At 30.7% G+C, this 19,074-nt stretch overlaps 1 protein-coding gene across 1 annotated transcript; it reads right to left on the bottom strand.

The window, feature by feature from the left end:
• Positions 1 to 4,090: 4,090 nt before the first annotated feature.
• LOC123007158 (D-beta-hydroxybutyrate dehydrogenase, mitochondrial) lies at positions 4,091 to 18,472 on the bottom strand. The gene is made up of 4 exons (XM_044402259.1): positions 18,134 to 18,472; positions 13,365 to 13,688; positions 7,723 to 8,121; positions 4,091 to 4,480 (listed from the first exon to the last, which is right to left on the bottom strand). The coding sequence occupies exons 1-4, from the start codon at positions 18,437 to 18,439 to the stop codon at positions 4,325 to 4,327; spliced, it is 1,185 nt and encodes a 394-aa protein (XP_044258194.1). The 5' UTR covers positions 18,440 to 18,472; the 3' UTR covers positions 4,091 to 4,324.
• Between the last annotated feature and the right edge of the window lie 602 nt (positions 18,473 to 19,074).

Here is a 19,074-nt window from a genome sequence, read left to right as displayed (position 1 = left end):
ATTGTAGCGGCCAAAGTGTAGCGGTCATTAAAGAGAAAGTGTAGCGGTCATTAGCTAATGACCTCATTAGCACTAATTGCCCGCATATAACTACTATCGTCTGTAACAAAAAAAGTGTGACGTGATAGAAAAATTTAAAAATTATTTTTCTTTAATTAAAGGTCAGTTAACATAAAAATAATAATTCGATTAAAGGTATTTTAAACATCGTATTGTTTGTAGACTATAGTGTTATTAGTTATTACAAGCTCAAAATCAAGAGAAAAATTAAATTTTCTTTCCACTGAGTGATAATAAGGGACTTTTGAAATTACAGACTTACTGGTTTCAGGTGAAGCAAAAAATGTTTTTCTTTTGTAGTGTTAGCGTAAAATAAAAAAATCCGGGGACATACTGTATAATATTAGTTATTATTATTATGGCATTACATTTACCACTTTGGGTTTTTGCTTTGTTTAGAAGTAATAAAAATAAATATCAAAAACGGAAGAAACTAGCTATTTGTTAATAAAATTGAAAGTAAGTAAATCACAAAAATTTTGTTAAAGTAATGAAATTCATGGGCATGAATTTTTTCCTCTAAAATTTGCTTAGTGTCATTTTGCAAATTATTATAATCACCATAATAATCTATACTTATTAAAGAAATTTTCAGGTCCCTGAGTCCGGACCAACTTCCTAAATATGGGTCTTTCACCATATTATCTGCTCCCCAACTAGTTAGTCTCAAACACTATTGCAACAAAGCGCAGTGTGAGCAGAAAGTTAGACTGGTGAATAGTTTTTTCCCCGGGTGTACATACATCAGGGCTGTTTCTGGACAATTTTGATGAATGAAAAATGAACGTTTTTGGACGGCGGACCAAAAAATTTATTTTTAGTTCAAAACTTTCCATTCCAATCCAACGTTGGTTTCTTAATATTTTTCTACGTCCTTGAAATGATTGATGGATTTGATTGTATGTTGTAAGACCTGGTTAATTAGTACAGAATAACATATTTGTTAAAAATTGTCGCGACGTTTTCATACTTTATTGTGTCTTCTTCAGGCGAGAAATTGTTTGTCGTTTTGTATCTTAACGAATCAACGCTTTTACAGAATTAAAAGCTTAACATCAAAAGCCTTTGCATTTTTATAAAAGGCTATTCTACGAGTACAAAAACACTTTGACATTGAAGAACTAGATTTATTAATGCAACATTAAATTCATGATTTAAATTTCGCATTCCGGTCCTGATCCTCCTAGAACTTCCAGACACAACAACGAACAATCCCATGTTAACATAGTCATGTGCAATATTTAACCAAGTCTTGCGGGATTCATCTAACATGATTAAATTGAATACTAAAGTACAATTTGTACAAATTTGGTAATTAGTACACAAACGAAGATAAAGTACGTGTTATATTTTTAGAGAGGAAAAGTTTTACATTTTCATTAATTCTTGTTCGTAAAAAAAACAGCAGGGAGTACCCATACTAAATTAAAAAGGGATTAAAACAATCGTTACAGGCTTATTTTTTCTCATTTTGTTGCCTTGTTCAAACAATATGAAACAATTTATTTTTTTCGTGTAGTCTGTATATTGTTAGGAATTTTAGTACACAAAGAGTATGAAAAAAATCAAACGTACTAATTAAATTAAATAACCGCCATGCAATGACTGTCAGATGAATTAACTTTTTGTCGGTTGACGTAATAAAAGTAATTTTCTTCTAGTTGTGTGTCGTTACTATGAGACAGACGAAAAGTTTGTTAAACGAATTCTCTAATGCATGTTTTTTTTTAGACTCAATTTATATCAGCGGATAAAATAAAATTGCTGTGGGAGAAAAAATACGGGATTTTTTCCGGAACAGTTTTTTTTTTAAAGGTCAGAGAAAATGTAATCGGTTTGTAAGTATGGGAAACACCTGACTCGGTAGTAAATATTTGATTTGTTTCAGGAATTATTAAACGACAGCTTTTGTTAAAAAAGTCAATTTTTCAAGTTTAATACAAATTTCATTACCGTAGAGGAAATGAATGTTAACAATTTTTTAAGATCGTGAGATTTATTAAATAGTTAATTCGATGCTGAGGAATTATTAGAAGCGCTCTATTTCGCTGCATCCTTGATATTCATTTTCTTTGCGCTAGGAAAATTAAATTTTCACGAAGAGGAATGCACGACTGCAAACGTTAATCAGGACGATTAAGTTATCAAGGTGTTTTAATATTTTATGCATTTCATGTTTTTTTATTATTTTGAATGTCTACTTCTTAAAAAGACAGGTGAAATTACTCCATCAAATAAACAAATTAACTACTATTAAAACTAAAAATAATCACTAACACATATTAGACTAAATGTCATTTTCACTGAAACAGCTTCTAAAAAATCAACGGAAAAATGGATAGATTTCCTTAATTTTTTTTAACATTTTGACTTTAAATACACGTCAAACGTTTGCGGTCATATTAGAATTAGTAGATTTATATTATTTACCAAGGGACTAAAACTTTGGCATTTAAACTTTAGGGTAAATGAACTGTAGACTAGTGCAATTAGACTTTTTTTTCATCAAGATTAGAACCTCATTTTAATTTTCACAAAACAACAATTTCTGATTTTGTTTTTGTTGCAAAAATTATCTTGTTGTTTATTAACGAGCGAAAATGATGTACTAAAGCTCCGGCAACAAAAGCGGAGATTTTATCTGAAGTCGTTTGCTCAAATCTTGTTCCACTCTCTAAGTTTGTTTTAACAAGGTTAAAGTTCTTGGAGAAATAAGCATTTAACTTTGCAAAATTTTTTGTGCAAATAAGTCTGTATTTATAAATAATTTTTAAGATTAGTAATTTGAAGGTATAAATAACAGGACGAAATGTATTTGAAAATCCTCAACAGCTGTTAGGCATATCTGAAAATTTAGTGTCTGGGAAATTGCTCCGTTTTTGTCAACATTGTAATTAGTCTCAACTTTCTGAGAAAATTACATATTTATTTTGTAGCTTAGAAAACAAAATATTAAATATTTTTCAACTATTGTTGTTTATTAAAAAATGATGTAATAAAAAACCGGCGTTCGTTTATTTCTGTTTTATACATTTAAATGAAAATATTATTTAAGGCTCTACTGTACATACAAGGACCGCTTTATGTAGGATTATTAATTTTAATCTTCATTATAAAGATTTTGTTATATTTTGAAAACATTTTAGCACAGTTTTCACGTTTGTATTAAATTCTCAACATCACAATAATTGGTGAATGCGGCGGTTCTAGATATCAGAAAATTCCTTTTGTTCCCAATTTTTAATGAAAGAAAATTTTATTACGTTTCTACAGTTAAGAAATATCAAAGGGCAGCTTTACTTCAATGTTGAGATGTAGAAAAATTCTTTGTGTAGTAATTTTTCCTGCGTCTGAAGCTTGACACCTAATTTTATTCTGAGTTCTCCAAAAGTGCCTATTTGGAATTTAATTTATATGAAGAGCATTTCTTATAAGGCACCTTTGATTACAAGTCTTTAATTAATTCTTTACAAATTTACACTTACCCTTTTTGTGTGAATTAAACAAAACCAAATTAGCTATTCATGCTCAGAATATGAATTCGTTATCAGCATTGATCCAGATTTGAATTCGACGCTTACCTAAATTAAGGTAGGAATTCGTCTTTGTGTATAATATCAGTTATTGAGAACCCTACAATAGGAAGACATTGAAATAATTTCTCTAATTGTTGTTCATGTTTGATAAATTAAGAAAGTTTTGTGTAGTACAAAGCAACTGTTAGAAGGGTAAAATAATTAAGATGATAATAACAATTCCGCTGGTGAAGTTTTTGGATTAGGAGAAACTTTCAGTGTGAGTTAATCTCGTGACGGCAGGCCTGTGGTAATTACTTCTCTGATGAATAGGTATTTATGTGGCGTCAAGGACAACCAAAATTTACTGACGCAAGCATATGTCAAGTGCCATCCATGCTAACAATGTTCTGAATAATTAAATCTGAATCTTCCTACACAAACGCGAAACGCCATTAAACTTTGTAATTTGTTTCATGTTTTAAGCAGATTTTAAGCAAAAACAACCACTTGGGTCGGTATAAATTATTTATTGATTACAGGAAAATCACTGAATTTCATGTAGAGCGCTGTCCTAGTCATTAATGTCACCATGGTTCAAATCCCACGAGATGGATGGATTTAGCCGTAACAATCACAACAGCAGACTGTAGTTGCTATTCTACCTAGAAAATAAAACTAAATGTGGCACCCATAAAGTAAAAAAAAAAATGAAATGAAATAAAACTCTTGATGATTTTTCTTCAAATTTAAGAGTAGATGATGTCGTAAAATGAGCTCGGAAAGTGGTCGGCGATGAAAGCTTGGATTTTTTCCTTTCGGGTTACCGGCGTGTATCTCGTAAGAGGAAACGTGCGAATAACTGAATCAGTCAAGGCGCGAAGGACTGGAGATAAATCGGCATCCTGAAAAATTAAAAATCTTGTAAAATAAACACTTTCATACATTGAATAAGCTCTACATCAATCATAATACATCATGAGAGTTTCATCCGCAAATGCGACTCTTTATTTACGCCACCAGACGCCAGGACTCTGTTTAAAAGGGTAGTTTTTATTCCCGGGGGATGGCAATGATGGTTAAATTTTTACATAAATCCATTAGAGTCGAGAAGTCTGGTGAAGTTCATGACTCCCAGAGGTTTGCAAATTGTCGACGTTGTTTTGCATGCGAACAGGTGCACGGATACTTATTATTCAAGAGATGGCTGACAGCTCGGGAGTAATGGTTTCATGCAGGAATTCTTTGTTTTCTCTAGTTTCATCGAGAAATTGTCAATATTGCAGCTTCATTAATTGTAATGTTTCCTGCGGTTAAATTTACTACCATCAAAATGTATATTTAGTTTAATGGATGTCTTAGAACCTCCATAAAACACTTGTTGGCAACTATGAGTATATGTTTCACATTTACTCGTGTTTGTCACTAAAATGTGTCACTTTGTTAGCTGCTAATCGTAAATATGGTAGTATTCTTATGTATAACACAATTTACAATTTTTGTAGTACAAATTTCTGACTTCTCGTTAACGATAACAGCAGATATGATCACCGTAGAATTACATATTGACGAAAAATTTATAACATAAATACAGAAGATATAAAGTGTTGAAAAATGTATTTTCGATCTTCCAGCTAGTAAACGTGTAGTTGGTTTGGTTCGTGTTCGTAGTTTTTGATATCAAAATCCAATTCACATGAAAATCCAATATCTACGAACTGATGAAATTGGACTTTTTATATACAGTATGTCTCGGATAGGTGAAACGACTCTTGTAAAGGAAAAAAAAAAGATTTCAATTTTAATTTTTTGGGGTTTAGCCCTGCTTGGGTTAAAGACTAATTTCTAACATAATTATGTATACTTTGGAAATTTTCAAAAAAGCTATTTTTTTGTAGAGTAAAGTGTTTTCTATGTGGCAAATACGACAAAAAATTATTAAGAAGAGTTGTATACGTTAAAAATTTATTTAGAAAAATTGTTTAGAATTACCATCTAGACCCATATATCAAATTTTAAAATCATCGCCCATAGCCGCAAGTTGCAACTTTGATTTTTCATTTTTTTATGTAACAAGAATAATTTTATGTATTACCTATTTGGTACATAAGAGGTAGAAAAATAAGTTTTTTGAAAGTTTCCAAGGCATACTTGTACTTGATTTATCAAAACTAAAATTATGTTATTCTTTAACCAAGCAGAGCTGAACCACAAAAAATTAAAATTCTAATATTTTTTTTTATTTTTTACAAAAGTCATTTTACTTATCCGTGGACACACTACATAATATGTTGGTATTTTATTTTTAATTTTATTTTTACTTTTCTTAAAAGTCACAGTAAAAGATTTAACAATTCTTTCAAATTGATATTAGCAGTTTGGGGCAGTGTATATTTTTTTTTTAGAAATGTCTAAAAACTTTAATAAAACCAATATTTTGGTCAGTTTAAAATTCAATTAATTATCGACTCGACTAGTAATGTCATCACAAGGTCCCAAATTTTAACTAGTTTTTTCTACGACTATTGTAGAATCTTCTTGGTTGATTTTTATTTACAGAACACTTATATTCTGTAACACTTTGCAAGAATAATATTCTCACACTGTAGGAATGGTCAAACATGATGACAGTGACTAAGATTTCTAAATTTCAGTCTGTGATTTTAGTCGTAGAAAAAGTATAGTCTGGACCTTGTTTAGAATGATATATCGCACTCATCGAACCGTCTCACTTGCCTCAGACTCGTGCGACAAACTTGTTACAGAATATACTATTCTGCGATGCGTATAATATATTTAGAACAAATATTCTAATACTAAGTATTTAAATCATTTGGCAAAATATTTTATAATGAATGACAGACTACAACGAGTATTAAAATTCTCAACAAGAGTCGCTACAAGTAGTATTTTATGGTTTTCATAAGAGTAGAACATTTTTTAATAGGAGAATTTAATTACATAGTTTTATTCTTGGAAGTTTTAAGAGATTTTTCTTTTTAGGTTTATACTAATATTTTATTTTAAATAATTTAACCAATTTTTTACTTCTATATGCGTGGAATTGTTAATCAAAATTGTGCTGTGTTTTGTAATTTTCGTCATCCCTTAGTTATTAGTTTTTACATACCTATATGCTAGCGTTTTAATTCATTTAGAACGTGAAATGGAATTAATGCAAACTCTGTGTTTAAAATTGCATTATTGTAAAATAATACGCTTTATTTTGTCGTTTAACGAAAATTCTACGTGTGGTGGTATTGCATTAAATACGATAAATTTTACTTTAGATATGCTACATGAGACATACATTATGAAATTCAAAGTGTTGTTTCTATAGGGAAGCATAAATAAACCTATTATTTATACAGAAACTTTTCGTAAAATAGATTTTAAAATAATTTAATACCTACAGTATTTTTTTTATAAATTAAATAATAAACTGCTACCTAAATAAAAATAAAAAGCCGACTAGAAAAAAATCATATTATTTATGTTGACAACAAGAAATAAATTATGAGTTATAATAAATACAATGTGGATTGGGCTAATAAACCGCGACATTAGAATAATTTTTAAAATAAACATTTATTTTTGCATTTATCGATAAGAAATAAGATACACCGAGAAGCTCGTGTGTACATAAATTCTAAAAGCGTGTATCAAATTGTGTCGATCAATAAAAATGAGAAAATTCAACTATAGCAAACAGTTCTTGTTTTTTTTCCTAAAAGTGTGAGTTGTAGCTTGGAGCTGAAATTTTTCAATAGTTTGTTTTATTAAACAACAATATTTTTATATCAACCAAGAGAATCATTCCAGTCCAGTTTCTTAAAAGTGTTTTTCCAGCATATTTTAAATGTTTTATTCTGGTGGTTCAGTTAGATGCATTAATAATAATTATTAGAGCTTTCACTGGCTTTGTCGGTAATTAAAAGTAATGACTGCACACTGGTTAGCAATAGCGATACTAATTGTAATAAATAGTTTTTGGCAATAATTAGATCTTTATTTTCAATACTTCAAATATCGAGGTAATTCTATCACGTAATGCATCCCACTCTCATGTTAAAATTTTTGACACTTTAGTCCGATAGAACTCAGGGATTTAATTCTCTCTTGTCGCAACTAATTGGCCATAGCTAACCTGACATTTGGTGTATTTCGTTTCCAAACTCCTGACCGCAGTTTCGAAGTAATCCTTCCCGTATTCGATCCTTTGCTCTTGGCACAGTTGCCCCCACATATCCCTCGCTTGTTCCAAAATAACTTGATCTGATAACCAAGAGTTGCCTGCAGTGAATTCTCCAGGTGCTACGACGACCACATCGACGCCACGGCTTCTCAGTTCCTTCCGCAAACATTCCGCTTGGGCCTCGACAGCGGCTAATAGTCCGCAGTGGATTCCTCGGACAGGAGATGCTACTTTACAGAGGCCGGATGTTATCATTACTATGCGTCCTCGAGCACGACGGACGAGAGGCACCATTATTTGGGTCACTCGTGTGGGACCCAAGAGGTTAATTTCGGCGGCTTTACGGATGACCTAACAAAAAATGTGGTCAGTAAATTATGAAAACTTTGTTGCAGTTTATATTGATGAAGTCAGTCTAGAGTGGTTTATGGAGGTGTTTGTTCAAAACACAGTTATAAATAGAGCTTCTAAGCGTATGTTTAGCGTCAATTGATTTCGATGGAAATGTAGTGGAAATATTTAATTGATAATTAGGAATCGCAATAATTACCTACAATTGACGTTGAAATTAAAAAAATACGAGTGAATGAAACAATAAAATAAAACTTGTAAAAGCAAAAAACTCATTTTTTATTTTAACGTAAAAAGTATTAATAGTTATTTATTCGACGAGATTGAAATCGGACTCTTTATTTGACAGAGTGGATTTTTAAACCACGAGGTAGAATAAAGCGTCCGATTTACACTCAAACGAGTGGAATACAACATTTTATTCTTCGAATTAGAGTCAACAAGGCTTAAACTTGCTTTAAATCTGTTAAAAATAATTTGACGTTTTGTATTGAGAAATGCCAAACAGTTGTCAAAACTTCCTTACACGGGAGAAAAACCGTAAATTTTGACAGTGTCGAAGAATAAATATTATTAATTATTACTATTATTTGTAAAGGGTGTTTATTTAAATTTGGCGTCGTAGTTGGCGGTGATATGAGTGTGTTGTGAACATGAACGCATCGGGGCGGATGCACTCATTTAATTTTTTTAATGGATGCGGGGTATACCCATTGAAAAATGAAAATAATGTAGGTACTCTTGCTTAAGGTAAAAAATAATAGTAATAACTTTTAATAATATTTGGAATTTCGTATTTATTCTAATCTTTTTTTAGTAACGTTGCATTCTTTAAAACACTTTTTATGTCAAATTTTTAATTTTTCAATTTTCTCCTTCGAGAAAATAGATCAAATTCATGGTTTGTTATTCTATTTTGTTTTTCCATTTTTCAAATTAATTCAAAATTAAGCTCTTTTTTGAAAAACTCCTTGAAAAAAAATTCTTATTATCTCAAAAGCTTCAAAACGACAAAATATTTTACATAAATAAAAAAAATGGTCGTATTTACTCGTAGATTTAAAAATTCACTTTAAAGCTTCAAGTTTCTTGTTTTGAAATTTTTTGGCAAAAAATTTTCTGAGCTACGGTTATTACGTAATCCTAAGAAATAGCGAGAAAAAGAATGTATTTTTTTATTCTCTTTTTCGGTTCACGGACTTTGGGAAATTGTTATTAATTAAATCAATGCATGAGTCGGATAGCTTGTTCATTTGCTTTAATTTATGTACTTAATTATTTTTTTCTATTTCGGTGTTAGAATAAGTCTATTCCAGCACCCAAATGACGTCATTTGCGTGCTGGAATAAGTCGTTCGCGGTAATTTAATTTTAGTGACGGACTTTCTTCACAATTCATTTTCAAATGTGAAAATAAGAATTATTTTTATTTTTTACAGCCGCCTGAAATTATTCCACACATAAATGTCGCCAACCGTCGCAAAATTCCCTAGAAAAAAAAATAATTTTCGTTTTTTAATTTATAAAATGACATAAAGCGGTGAAATAGAAAAATAGTATAAAGCACTTGTTGCAGAAGGTTCTTCAAGTACTCATTTGTTCCTCAACTCGCCGCTTCGCGGCTCGTTTCGGAATTTCAAATTTGTGCTTGAATAGATACCTTCTGCAACTTGTACTTTAATATACTATTTTATGTTCTCTATGTCGACTTGTCGCTGAGATATTTGACTTTTAATGAAAAAGGATCTTTTTGTCTTTGATTATCGATATCTCAGTAACTAATTACCGCACAGACAATGTAAGGACAGTTTCAAAAACTGGAATAAATTTTCTACAAGCTGTTTTTACGATTTTTTGATTTTTTTTACTTGCAACATTGACTTAAAGAAAAGAACAAAAAGTAACTTTTTCTGTTGTTGTAGTAAATCTACCGCGTATTCACGAATATTGATGGGGATATTAAATATGTCATTAGGTTTTTTATAGCCCAACTGTTTTCTCGGACCGATTGATCAAAGTTTTACAAAAGAATTTTGTATGTTAAATTAAAAAAAAAATATTCAAATAAATTAAAAAAAAAATTGATATATGTATTTGAAAATGTAAAAAATCGAAAACCAATACTGACAAATTTTTGAGACCATTGATTTAACTCTTGCATATCTTAATTTAACTCATCTCAAATTAATTGCCTTAATAAAAAGTAGATACCCTCCAAGCTGTATTCAACACTAGATTTACGAACATTCATACAAATTTTTAAAAAAAGTAATTTTGTGTGTATTATTTTTCAAAACTCAACAACTTGAAGCATTTTTCAACTTTGAACATGTACTACGTTCTTCGCACTTTTTAGTACATATGTTATTTATTGATTTTTTTCTTTTGTAGGTACTTAATATACAAAAAAATATATTGTTTTTAAATTTTCTCAATATTAAATACAATAAATTCAGCAAACATAGGGAAGAAGAAATCGTGTTTTTTGCGTAATTGTTCTCAAGTCAAGTAATTAATTTTTTGTTTATGCATCTATTGAAAATATGAAATGTCGGCACCCATGGTTGTGAACGGACCACAATTTTTAATTCGCCCAACGAGGTGTTAAATGTCAATTAATAACTTTCAATACAATGGTTTATTTACACTCTAACCTTTATGGAAAGCTTTAATGCCAACAAAAAATAGACATCCGTTACAGGGTGTTTTTTAAATATTGCGAAAAATTGCAACCGCATATTCTACATATTAAAAAAATAACGCTAATTTGTTAAATAAGCGATAGTTCTATAAAGCTTCATTACGGGTGATAAAGTGAGTGAGTATTTTTCAAACCAATAAAAGCGCTTATATTTTTCGACACTGGATGTTTTTATTTTTTATTAGTATTATTTTTTGATGTAGAATATGTAAGTAGTTGTAATTTTTCACAATGTGTACTAAGAAAAACACTGTATTTGTCTACAAAACCTTTTAAATATCTGAGGAATTTCTCCTTTCTTTTATTTATAAAAGTAATTTCACGTTTGCATAACTAGATGTTTCAATTACTGCCGCCTGGGAGAACATTGCCATTTAAAGTTTTTTCTAATTATAGAAAGAACTTTAAATGTCGACACTATAGAAAGTTTTTACTGAGCTGTTCAAACGTAAAGAAATAAAAATAGTTTTTGGTTCTTAACCTAAGTTAACCTATTCAAAAACTAGTTGTACAGTATATTAAGTTTTTTTTTAATTTAATGTATTGAAAAATACTAATAAAATAAAAAGCTGTCAGTGAAAAGACTCGATACGCGTCAAGAGGATTCTGAACTGAAAATAAGGGAAGTATGGCTTAGCTTTCAACAACATAATGTTGCCGAATGATATTTATAAAGGTATTCGATTCAATGAAAAATTTGGGAAAGGTTTCGTCTCAAAGCTTACGGTTTTTCCTTTTTTTAAATTATTTCGTATGAATACCACAAAGGTATCAGGATAATAAGAACTCGACAGGTGAGTTTATTTCTGCTACGCAAATGAAAACAAAAAGTACGATCTTTCAAGATTTTTTATGTCTGCTCAGTATTGAAATGAGTTCCGCACCGGTAAGTATTTATAAAATAAACGAAAATATATATTTTATTACGATTGCTTTTGCTCAAAGGACATTTAGCGGCGGTGGTTTGTCATGTAATTTGTCGCTGCTTTAATTACACATACATATATCAAAACCAGACTCGTCTTGTCAGATTAACCATTTATACCTGTTATTATCTGGAGAATATAACCCACACGTTGTGAAAACATCGGATTTGTGTAATCTCGCTTCAATGCGGGAAGTTTTGAGAACGACGGAAAATTTACGACATTTCGTGCAACCAAGTCTGATAAACAGTAGGTACAGAAAATATTGAATGAAAATACTTTGAGGGAAGGTTCTCGAAAACTTTTTGCATTTGAACTTCGGTTCGTATTTTCAGTTGCAGGAATCATTTGTAATCGTTAAATTTTCCAAGCAAGTGAATCGAACTAATTATAATGGAGCAAAGTTAGTTAACCTTTTTGTTTTTGGAACTTTAAATTTGTCGAAAATTTGTTTATTAAATTGAAAATTTTCTTTCTCTGGCTAATCAAAAGCTCCTCGAAATCACAATATAAACATGTTTTCGTGCAATGATTTCTAAATTCATTTTTATCTTCCTCCGCATTTCTACTGCCAAGAAATCATTACATAAAGGTCAAAATTATGTTTCAGATGTGTTAGATTATGGGTGTGGGTAAAAAATGTTAATCTCTAGTCAATTTGCGTTTGGCACAAATATTTATTCATATTTTTTACTTTTTCAGCGTTCTTGTCTTTAATTAAAGGCAACTTTTTAATGTCTAAAGCATGATTTATAATTTAAGCAGTCTATCTTAGCGTTAAAGTAAACATGTTAAGATGAAAATACTTCATAGTGTTCTGTTCTATTTGCAAAACTGAATAAACGGGGTAGATCATGAAATTTAGTAGATATGGATTAAAATAAAGCACATTGTTACATGAAAACATATTTACAATGTACACGCACCCTCGTTATTTAACAAACACATTTGGGGCTTTGATGTGTTTAAAAATATGAGGCAGAAATAACAGTCGTTTCATATTGACCATTTCACTAATTTGTCGCTTAATTACAGTTAATTAAAACCAAAGTCAATAATGTACCACATATGATGTAGACTTATTTCAGGAAATCAGGCGTATTTATCAACACACGGCTTGTATAACACAACACTACATATAATCAACATAAAACAAACTGTAAATATAGAACATGTTCAAAGTCATGAGACTAGTTATTTGTGAAAGAAAAGAAAGTTATTTCTTTCGTCCTTTATTTCATGAATCGAAATATTAATTTAGATTATTTTATTTTATTTTTAGACTAGAAAAAATCTGGCAATATTTTTGAAATTATCGGATTTCTTTAAGTTTAAGCATTAAAAATAAAAACAAAAGTTCTCAAAATTGTAAAAACTCTGTTCAATCAAAAATTGTTTTTATCGATATCATGTTTTCTTTAAAAATGAATTTGTAAATGTTCGATTTGAAATCCATTGTTGCCATGCAGTTTCGGAGTGTCGATGACACCAAAAAAATATTTATTTCTTCCAGGTTGTGGATTCTAACCGTTTTATTAAATTGAAATTTTGTTTTTCTTTTCGTAAAGTATTTAGTAATAATGTCGGATATTTGTACCTACTGTAACTGTATAATACCTGTGGGGGTATCCATTCGATTTCTCCAAGGGCCACCCATGAAGCTGCATGAATTACAGCCCAAAGCCCCGGTGCCCCATCCGGCAAATGTTCAACGGCATATAACGAAGCTGCTAGAATTTGTGTTTCCGAAGAGACATCTAGTTGTAAAATATGCAATCTGCCTGAACATTCCTCTTTCAGTTCTTCAGCGATAGAATTGCCTGAAGCATTCTGAAATCCTGCGAAAACGGTAAATCCTTGTTCGTCCAAATGTCGGGCGAGGGCGCTACCGATGCGGGAATCACAACCGGTTATCAGGACTGCTTTTCCTGCTGCAGTCACCTGAAAAATCAGGGACAAGTTTTGAATTTTTTCAGATATATTCTATATTTACGACTAGTTTAGGAATAAACAATACACGAGTAAGTAAAATGCAAAATGGTGACGCTACGTAAGAACATGAATTCTGCTTCATTTTCTTTTACGTAAACGTGAATTTCAAATGTAAAGTGGCTATGCGTTAAACATAAAAATGTTTAAAATTAAAAAGCTAAAATTATAGTACAATTTTATTAGTAATAATTATAGACCGAATACACAGTCCTGGGTCACCCTGTATTTATTAAAAAAGTTGAATTCATTTGAATTCGTTTAAATTTTGTGTGTTTCATTTGATATTGTATCGCTTCAAACATTTTCATTTTTTTGCCGTGGGCGAACTTTGAAATTAAAATAAGGTGAAATAATGTGCCCATATTTTTTCGTTTATACAAACACCCACATAGAATGTTTAGGGTGAGCTAAACTAACACACATGCTGCAAACGGATTTTTTATTTTAGAATTTTGTATGGACATTTATCCGGTTTTATTTTCTTAACATTTGCGTTTAGATTCCAGAAAATATCAACTTCAAGAATTTTTATTAATTAAATGTTTTATTGTTTGTTGTATAATCTTAAAAATTATTAATTATTACTTTTTAGGAATTTTATTACCGTTTTTATTATTTATGTTACTCTGCAGACATGCAGATGTATTTAAAGTAAAAGATTCAATTTTGTATTTATTTAATCTTGATATACAAAATGTCCGGAAAAAACGTTGAATGATATTTAAGAAGATACTCTAGATGAAAATAAGAAAAAAGTTTTTGTGGATCTATGTTCGAAAATTCTTTCTGAGGGAGTTAGAGGTTCCTGAAGACGGCGGACAAAAGGCGTTTTTTTTCGATTATTTATTTCCGCAACCCGTAGATACAAATTTACAAAAGTTTGCATCTGGGGTAATTTTTTGGGGCTGCATCTTATTGGCGATATTAAAAATTGTGTACCTTAATTAGGGGGACGAAGCCACTGGCGTAAAATTTTGCTTTGGAAGAAGTTGTTTGAATTGATAATTTTCTTCAAAGAAATATTTTGTATTATTTTTATATGGCGCACCGTTTTCGAGGAAAACGATTTTTTTCTTAACAGTGCATTGATCTTATATAATTCTTAAAAGCAACCCACGCAGTTAGTTTTTTTATATAACGTATGGTCCTAAAGTTTTGGGAATTTTTTTAGATGGTTTTTATTTATCTATACCAAATGGTGTATAAACAGATTTTTGCTGTTATGGCAGTTTAGTTGTTTCATTCGGGTTTTCGAAAATGTCTTATAAGCTATATATTCGTTAAAGCATTTACAATCTAGTTGCGCGAATACCTACCTAAACGTGAAATTGCTGCAATTTATAGAGAACAAAATATTTCTGTAACTACAATTTATCGGAACATAAAAGAATGTGAAGAGGGTTTATCTCGTGTGTCTAAAAGTCCTTGACCCAGAATTTTGAGGAAACAAAGAATGATTGAAAAAAGTTGAAATTTCACAACAAAAGTTAGGTCGAAGATTCGCTGTTTCAAAGAGCATTTATATTCAAATATATCTTTCCAAACTCAATGAAGTTTTAAATATACATTATGTCAATGATGATGTAATGTTTTCGTCTGATTTGCCTTCATTCCACAATGGTAGGGAAGCTACAAAATGGCTTAACCAAAACAGTATAAATTTTGTACCCAAAATAGACAATCCTCCCAATGTACATGTACCTCAGGCTCGATCAATTGAAGAGTTTTGGACAATATTGCACAGAAAAGTGTACGACAAGAGATAAGAAGTCAGAAATGAGAAAAAATTGCGACGTCGAACTTTTTTAAAGGTTAGAGAAATCGATCCTGCTCTTTCCTAGAGGAGAATGGGGCAAATTAGAAGGAAATTGAGAGTCATTGAAGATAATGGCCCACTATCTGTAATTTGATTATGGATTATTTATTCTTGTTTATATTATCAATTGTTATTACATTTAGTTTAAAAAATAAACAAGTTTTAAAAAGTTATAAACATCTAAAAAAAAATCCCAAAACTTTCGGATCATACGTTATCGTCGAGTTATCGCTTTAATTCCCTTTGAGGAGGCATTTCCGAAGATAAGTCTATAGGAACTTTTTGACGTAGGGAACCACCTTTAGAAATCTGCCAACGTTTTTTTCCAGACAGCCTGTATTCTATAGAATTAAATTTTTTATAATTACTAAGACCACAAATAGACATAACCATTTTGTTATAATTTTTGTAAGTAAGTACAATAGTATACAATATTGTTGACTGGATGAGCAGGATTTTGTTGTAATGCTTTTTCTGTTTGGGGCTCAAGGGCTAGTTTTGTGGGTTACACTCGTAAGTACTAAGTGATATAGAAAAAAGACATAAATAGCAAGAATTTTTTTACACATTTGTTGTAGCTGAGACAAGAAACAATTAAATTTTTAACCAAATCAATTCATTGGTTTTTGTGTTATAACATTTTACTTCTTAAAACACGATAAGCAATGGAAGACTGTTTCAACTGCAGTAAACACACGATTATTATTATTATACAGTACATTTTTAAGTGTTTTTTATCTGCTTCTTTAAATTGACTTTAGCGGCATTTGAGAACAGGTAATATAAGATGAGGTGCCTTAGAAGAAGTTATTCGGATTAGAAGAAGTTTATTCGGATTATGCTCAAATGTGTTAATAAGTGCGTTAGTGCGTAACCATGAAGGCTCAACCAATTTTTAATTTTTGTCCAGTTCTAATTGAACGGATCTTTTCAAATTTTGATCGTTTATTTATCTTACCCGTAAAAGAAAGTATACAAAAAAATATTATGATATATTCAAATACTGGGTGTTCTTTTTTCTATAGCACTTACCTATTAAAATTACTTTACACAGCACCGACTTGTAACTTCTAAGCTCTGTTTTCGTGGGAATGTTGAAGTAAAAATAACTTTCTATTATAAACATCGAGAACAATTTATTTTTATGCTTAAAAATTTTCAATAAGTATATTTCAATGTTTTATAGTGAGCAAGATAAAGCCAATTTAATCATAATTTTGTTTAAATTATTTATTTTCTTCTCACATCTCAAAAGTGAGACAAAAAGTAAATATTCCGTAGCAATCACGCACTTCCTACTTTACTGTTTTCGTAAAATACACTTTAACAAAAAAATTAAACCATTACCTATAAAGATTTTTCTGGTTCATTAGAATAGTTTTATAATTTGTTTTAATTACATGCTTTACACTAAAATTTTAACATAGGTATATTTAGATTCTAATTTTCGTATTGAAGTGCCGCATTATTGCTTGAAGAAAAAAATGTTAAAACAGTGTTGTGTTTTTGAACAATGGGCGGTTTTACAAGTGAAATTTTATTTCACATTGAATAATTGATTCTTTTTCTACAGTGCGAACAAAAAATCTGTCTATCAAGCAAGCTCAGAAATTTAAAACGTGTGTCTGTAGAATTTTAAAAGTCGCGATGACAAATACGAAATGTCAAAATAATTTTTATGTAAATTTATTATGACAGGAAACCGGTGAACGATTTGTATGAATAAACGCCAACAACATCCCATTATTAAGACGTTTCATAGACTAGTTCAATTTGCTTAGATCAATACTTTAATTTTTATAAAATAATTTTTTGACATCAAGCTGACATACGAACTACTATACGACATACGTGCCCAATTAGTACGCCTAATTGATAGAAAGACTTTTTTATCGCGCTGTATAAATGATAATTGACAACGCACATTTTTGTTACGAATTTTAGGCTAATAAAGTAAAGGAAAATATAAATTGTTTAGAAGTTCAAATACAGTCTGAACAAATACTGCATATACACAGCTATTATAATGCAATTGAAAGAATGTTCGCAAGATATTTTAATTTGCGATTAGTTGAATTGCAAAAGATGATTACAAATTGCTTTTTTTTGTGATTTTCCTGTAAAAATGTATTTAACCGTCGGTCTTAATAGGTATGTATTTATAATAACTGATATAATGAATGAAGAGTAGTAATAGTGTTGAGATGAAAAAGTGCACACATTTTCTGAATGACATAGACATAAATAACAATTTTGTGACTCCAGCCGATGTTATAAATAGTGTTAAATATGCATATGTCATTTTTGAAGGATTTATTTAGCTTGACAAAATTATAGGTAAAAATTAAATCACTGAGTGCTTTTTCTTGATTCAAATTCTTTTCTAGTAGTGCTGTCGAGAGGAACTGTTGTTTTACTAAAATTAATGGACATCAAACGGAAGTCAATATTAGGAAAGCAAAAACTGGCTAATTTTATGTTTGATGTTAGGAAAGCGCTATAAATAAACAAAAATTGATTTTAATTTAAGCCAACGTCAATATTTTATATTGCGTTTCTCTATGTTTTTCGTTTTTACCTTAAGGTTGTGATAGAAGAGTACTGCAGCAATGGTAGTGATGGTGAAAAAAATAAATAGGGTGAGTGTTGAGACTTGCGACAAGTGCAGGGCATTGAGTACAGTGCTGACGATGATGGCGGCGGCATGACAAAAAACAACTGGAAGTAAACATCTGTCCAAGACGTCCCAGGGTACCTCTTGTTGGTTTACAGTCACAGGTTTAAGGGTGATTGAAGACTGTCTCCTTTGTAATATGTCAGATTTGACAAACCCTACGTTAGGTAGGGCTTTAAGAGACGGTCTTCTTTTGAAGGGGCCGCTCATGATTCGGGAAAGTTTCAACACTGACTGAAAGGAGTCCCGGGAAAATGTGCCAAAATTCTATTTCGTGACTGGTCGCTTCTATTTTAATCCGCGCTACCGTCAATGCAGCAACTTTATTAAAATATGTCTCTTGTTTTTGCTCTCTGAGGTTAGAGCGAATTTCATCGCTCAAAACCGAAAGTGCAAAGCTGGGGTGTTAGCAAGTTTATTGTTATATGGCAAGCTAAATTTAGTTGGTCTAGGTTCAGACTGGACTTACGCAATGACCATAAGTTACAGCATCAAATATTGCTGTAATTGATTGGAACAAAAGCTGAAGGAGGAAATCTTCACTAATTGGTCCATTAGATGCTATAAATCTTAGGATTGCTGCAAGAAGTGCTTTGTAAAGTTATATACCGGAATTCATAGAACAGTAACACGAGAGAAACAACTGTAAGAAAATTTCTGTGATTTCACTTCTTGGGGAATAATTTTTGTAACATGCTTTTGTGGTTAATGTTTGTAAAAAGACAAGAGAAATCTGCAAAAACTTGATGCCGCTTAAGAAAGTTTAAAAGTTTTGTGTTTACGTTTGCGACAAGTTCCATTTGCTTCAAGACAGTGGCGTAACTAGAAATTTTGGTTCCCCCCGC

Source organism: Tribolium madens, unplaced genomic scaffold, assembly GCF_015345945.1.
Source record: "Tribolium madens isolate multiple individuals breed KSU strain unplaced genomic scaffold, Tmad_KSU_1.1 Scaffold_3;HRSCAF=73;Tcas5.2_LG2, whole genome shotgun sequence".
In the NCBI taxonomy this organism is placed as follows: Eukaryota; Metazoa; Arthropoda; class Insecta; order Coleoptera; family Tenebrionidae; genus Tribolium; species Tribolium madens.
This window is presented reverse-complemented; position numbering and strand designations above follow the sequence as displayed.

Coding starts and splice junctions, on each gene's coding strand:
- LOC123007158 (XM_044402259.1), bottom strand. CDS start 18,439: ATGAGCGGCCCCTTCAAAAGAAGACCGTCTCTTAAAGCCCTACCTAAC. Junction 13,689..18,133: donor TCTTCTATCACAACCTTAAG/GTAAAAACGAAA, acceptor CTGATTTTTCAG/GTGACTGCAGCAGGAAAAGC. Junction 4,481..7,722: donor CGAAATACACCAAATGTCAG/GTTAGCTATGGC, acceptor TTAATTTTTCAG/GATGCCGATTTATCTCCAGT.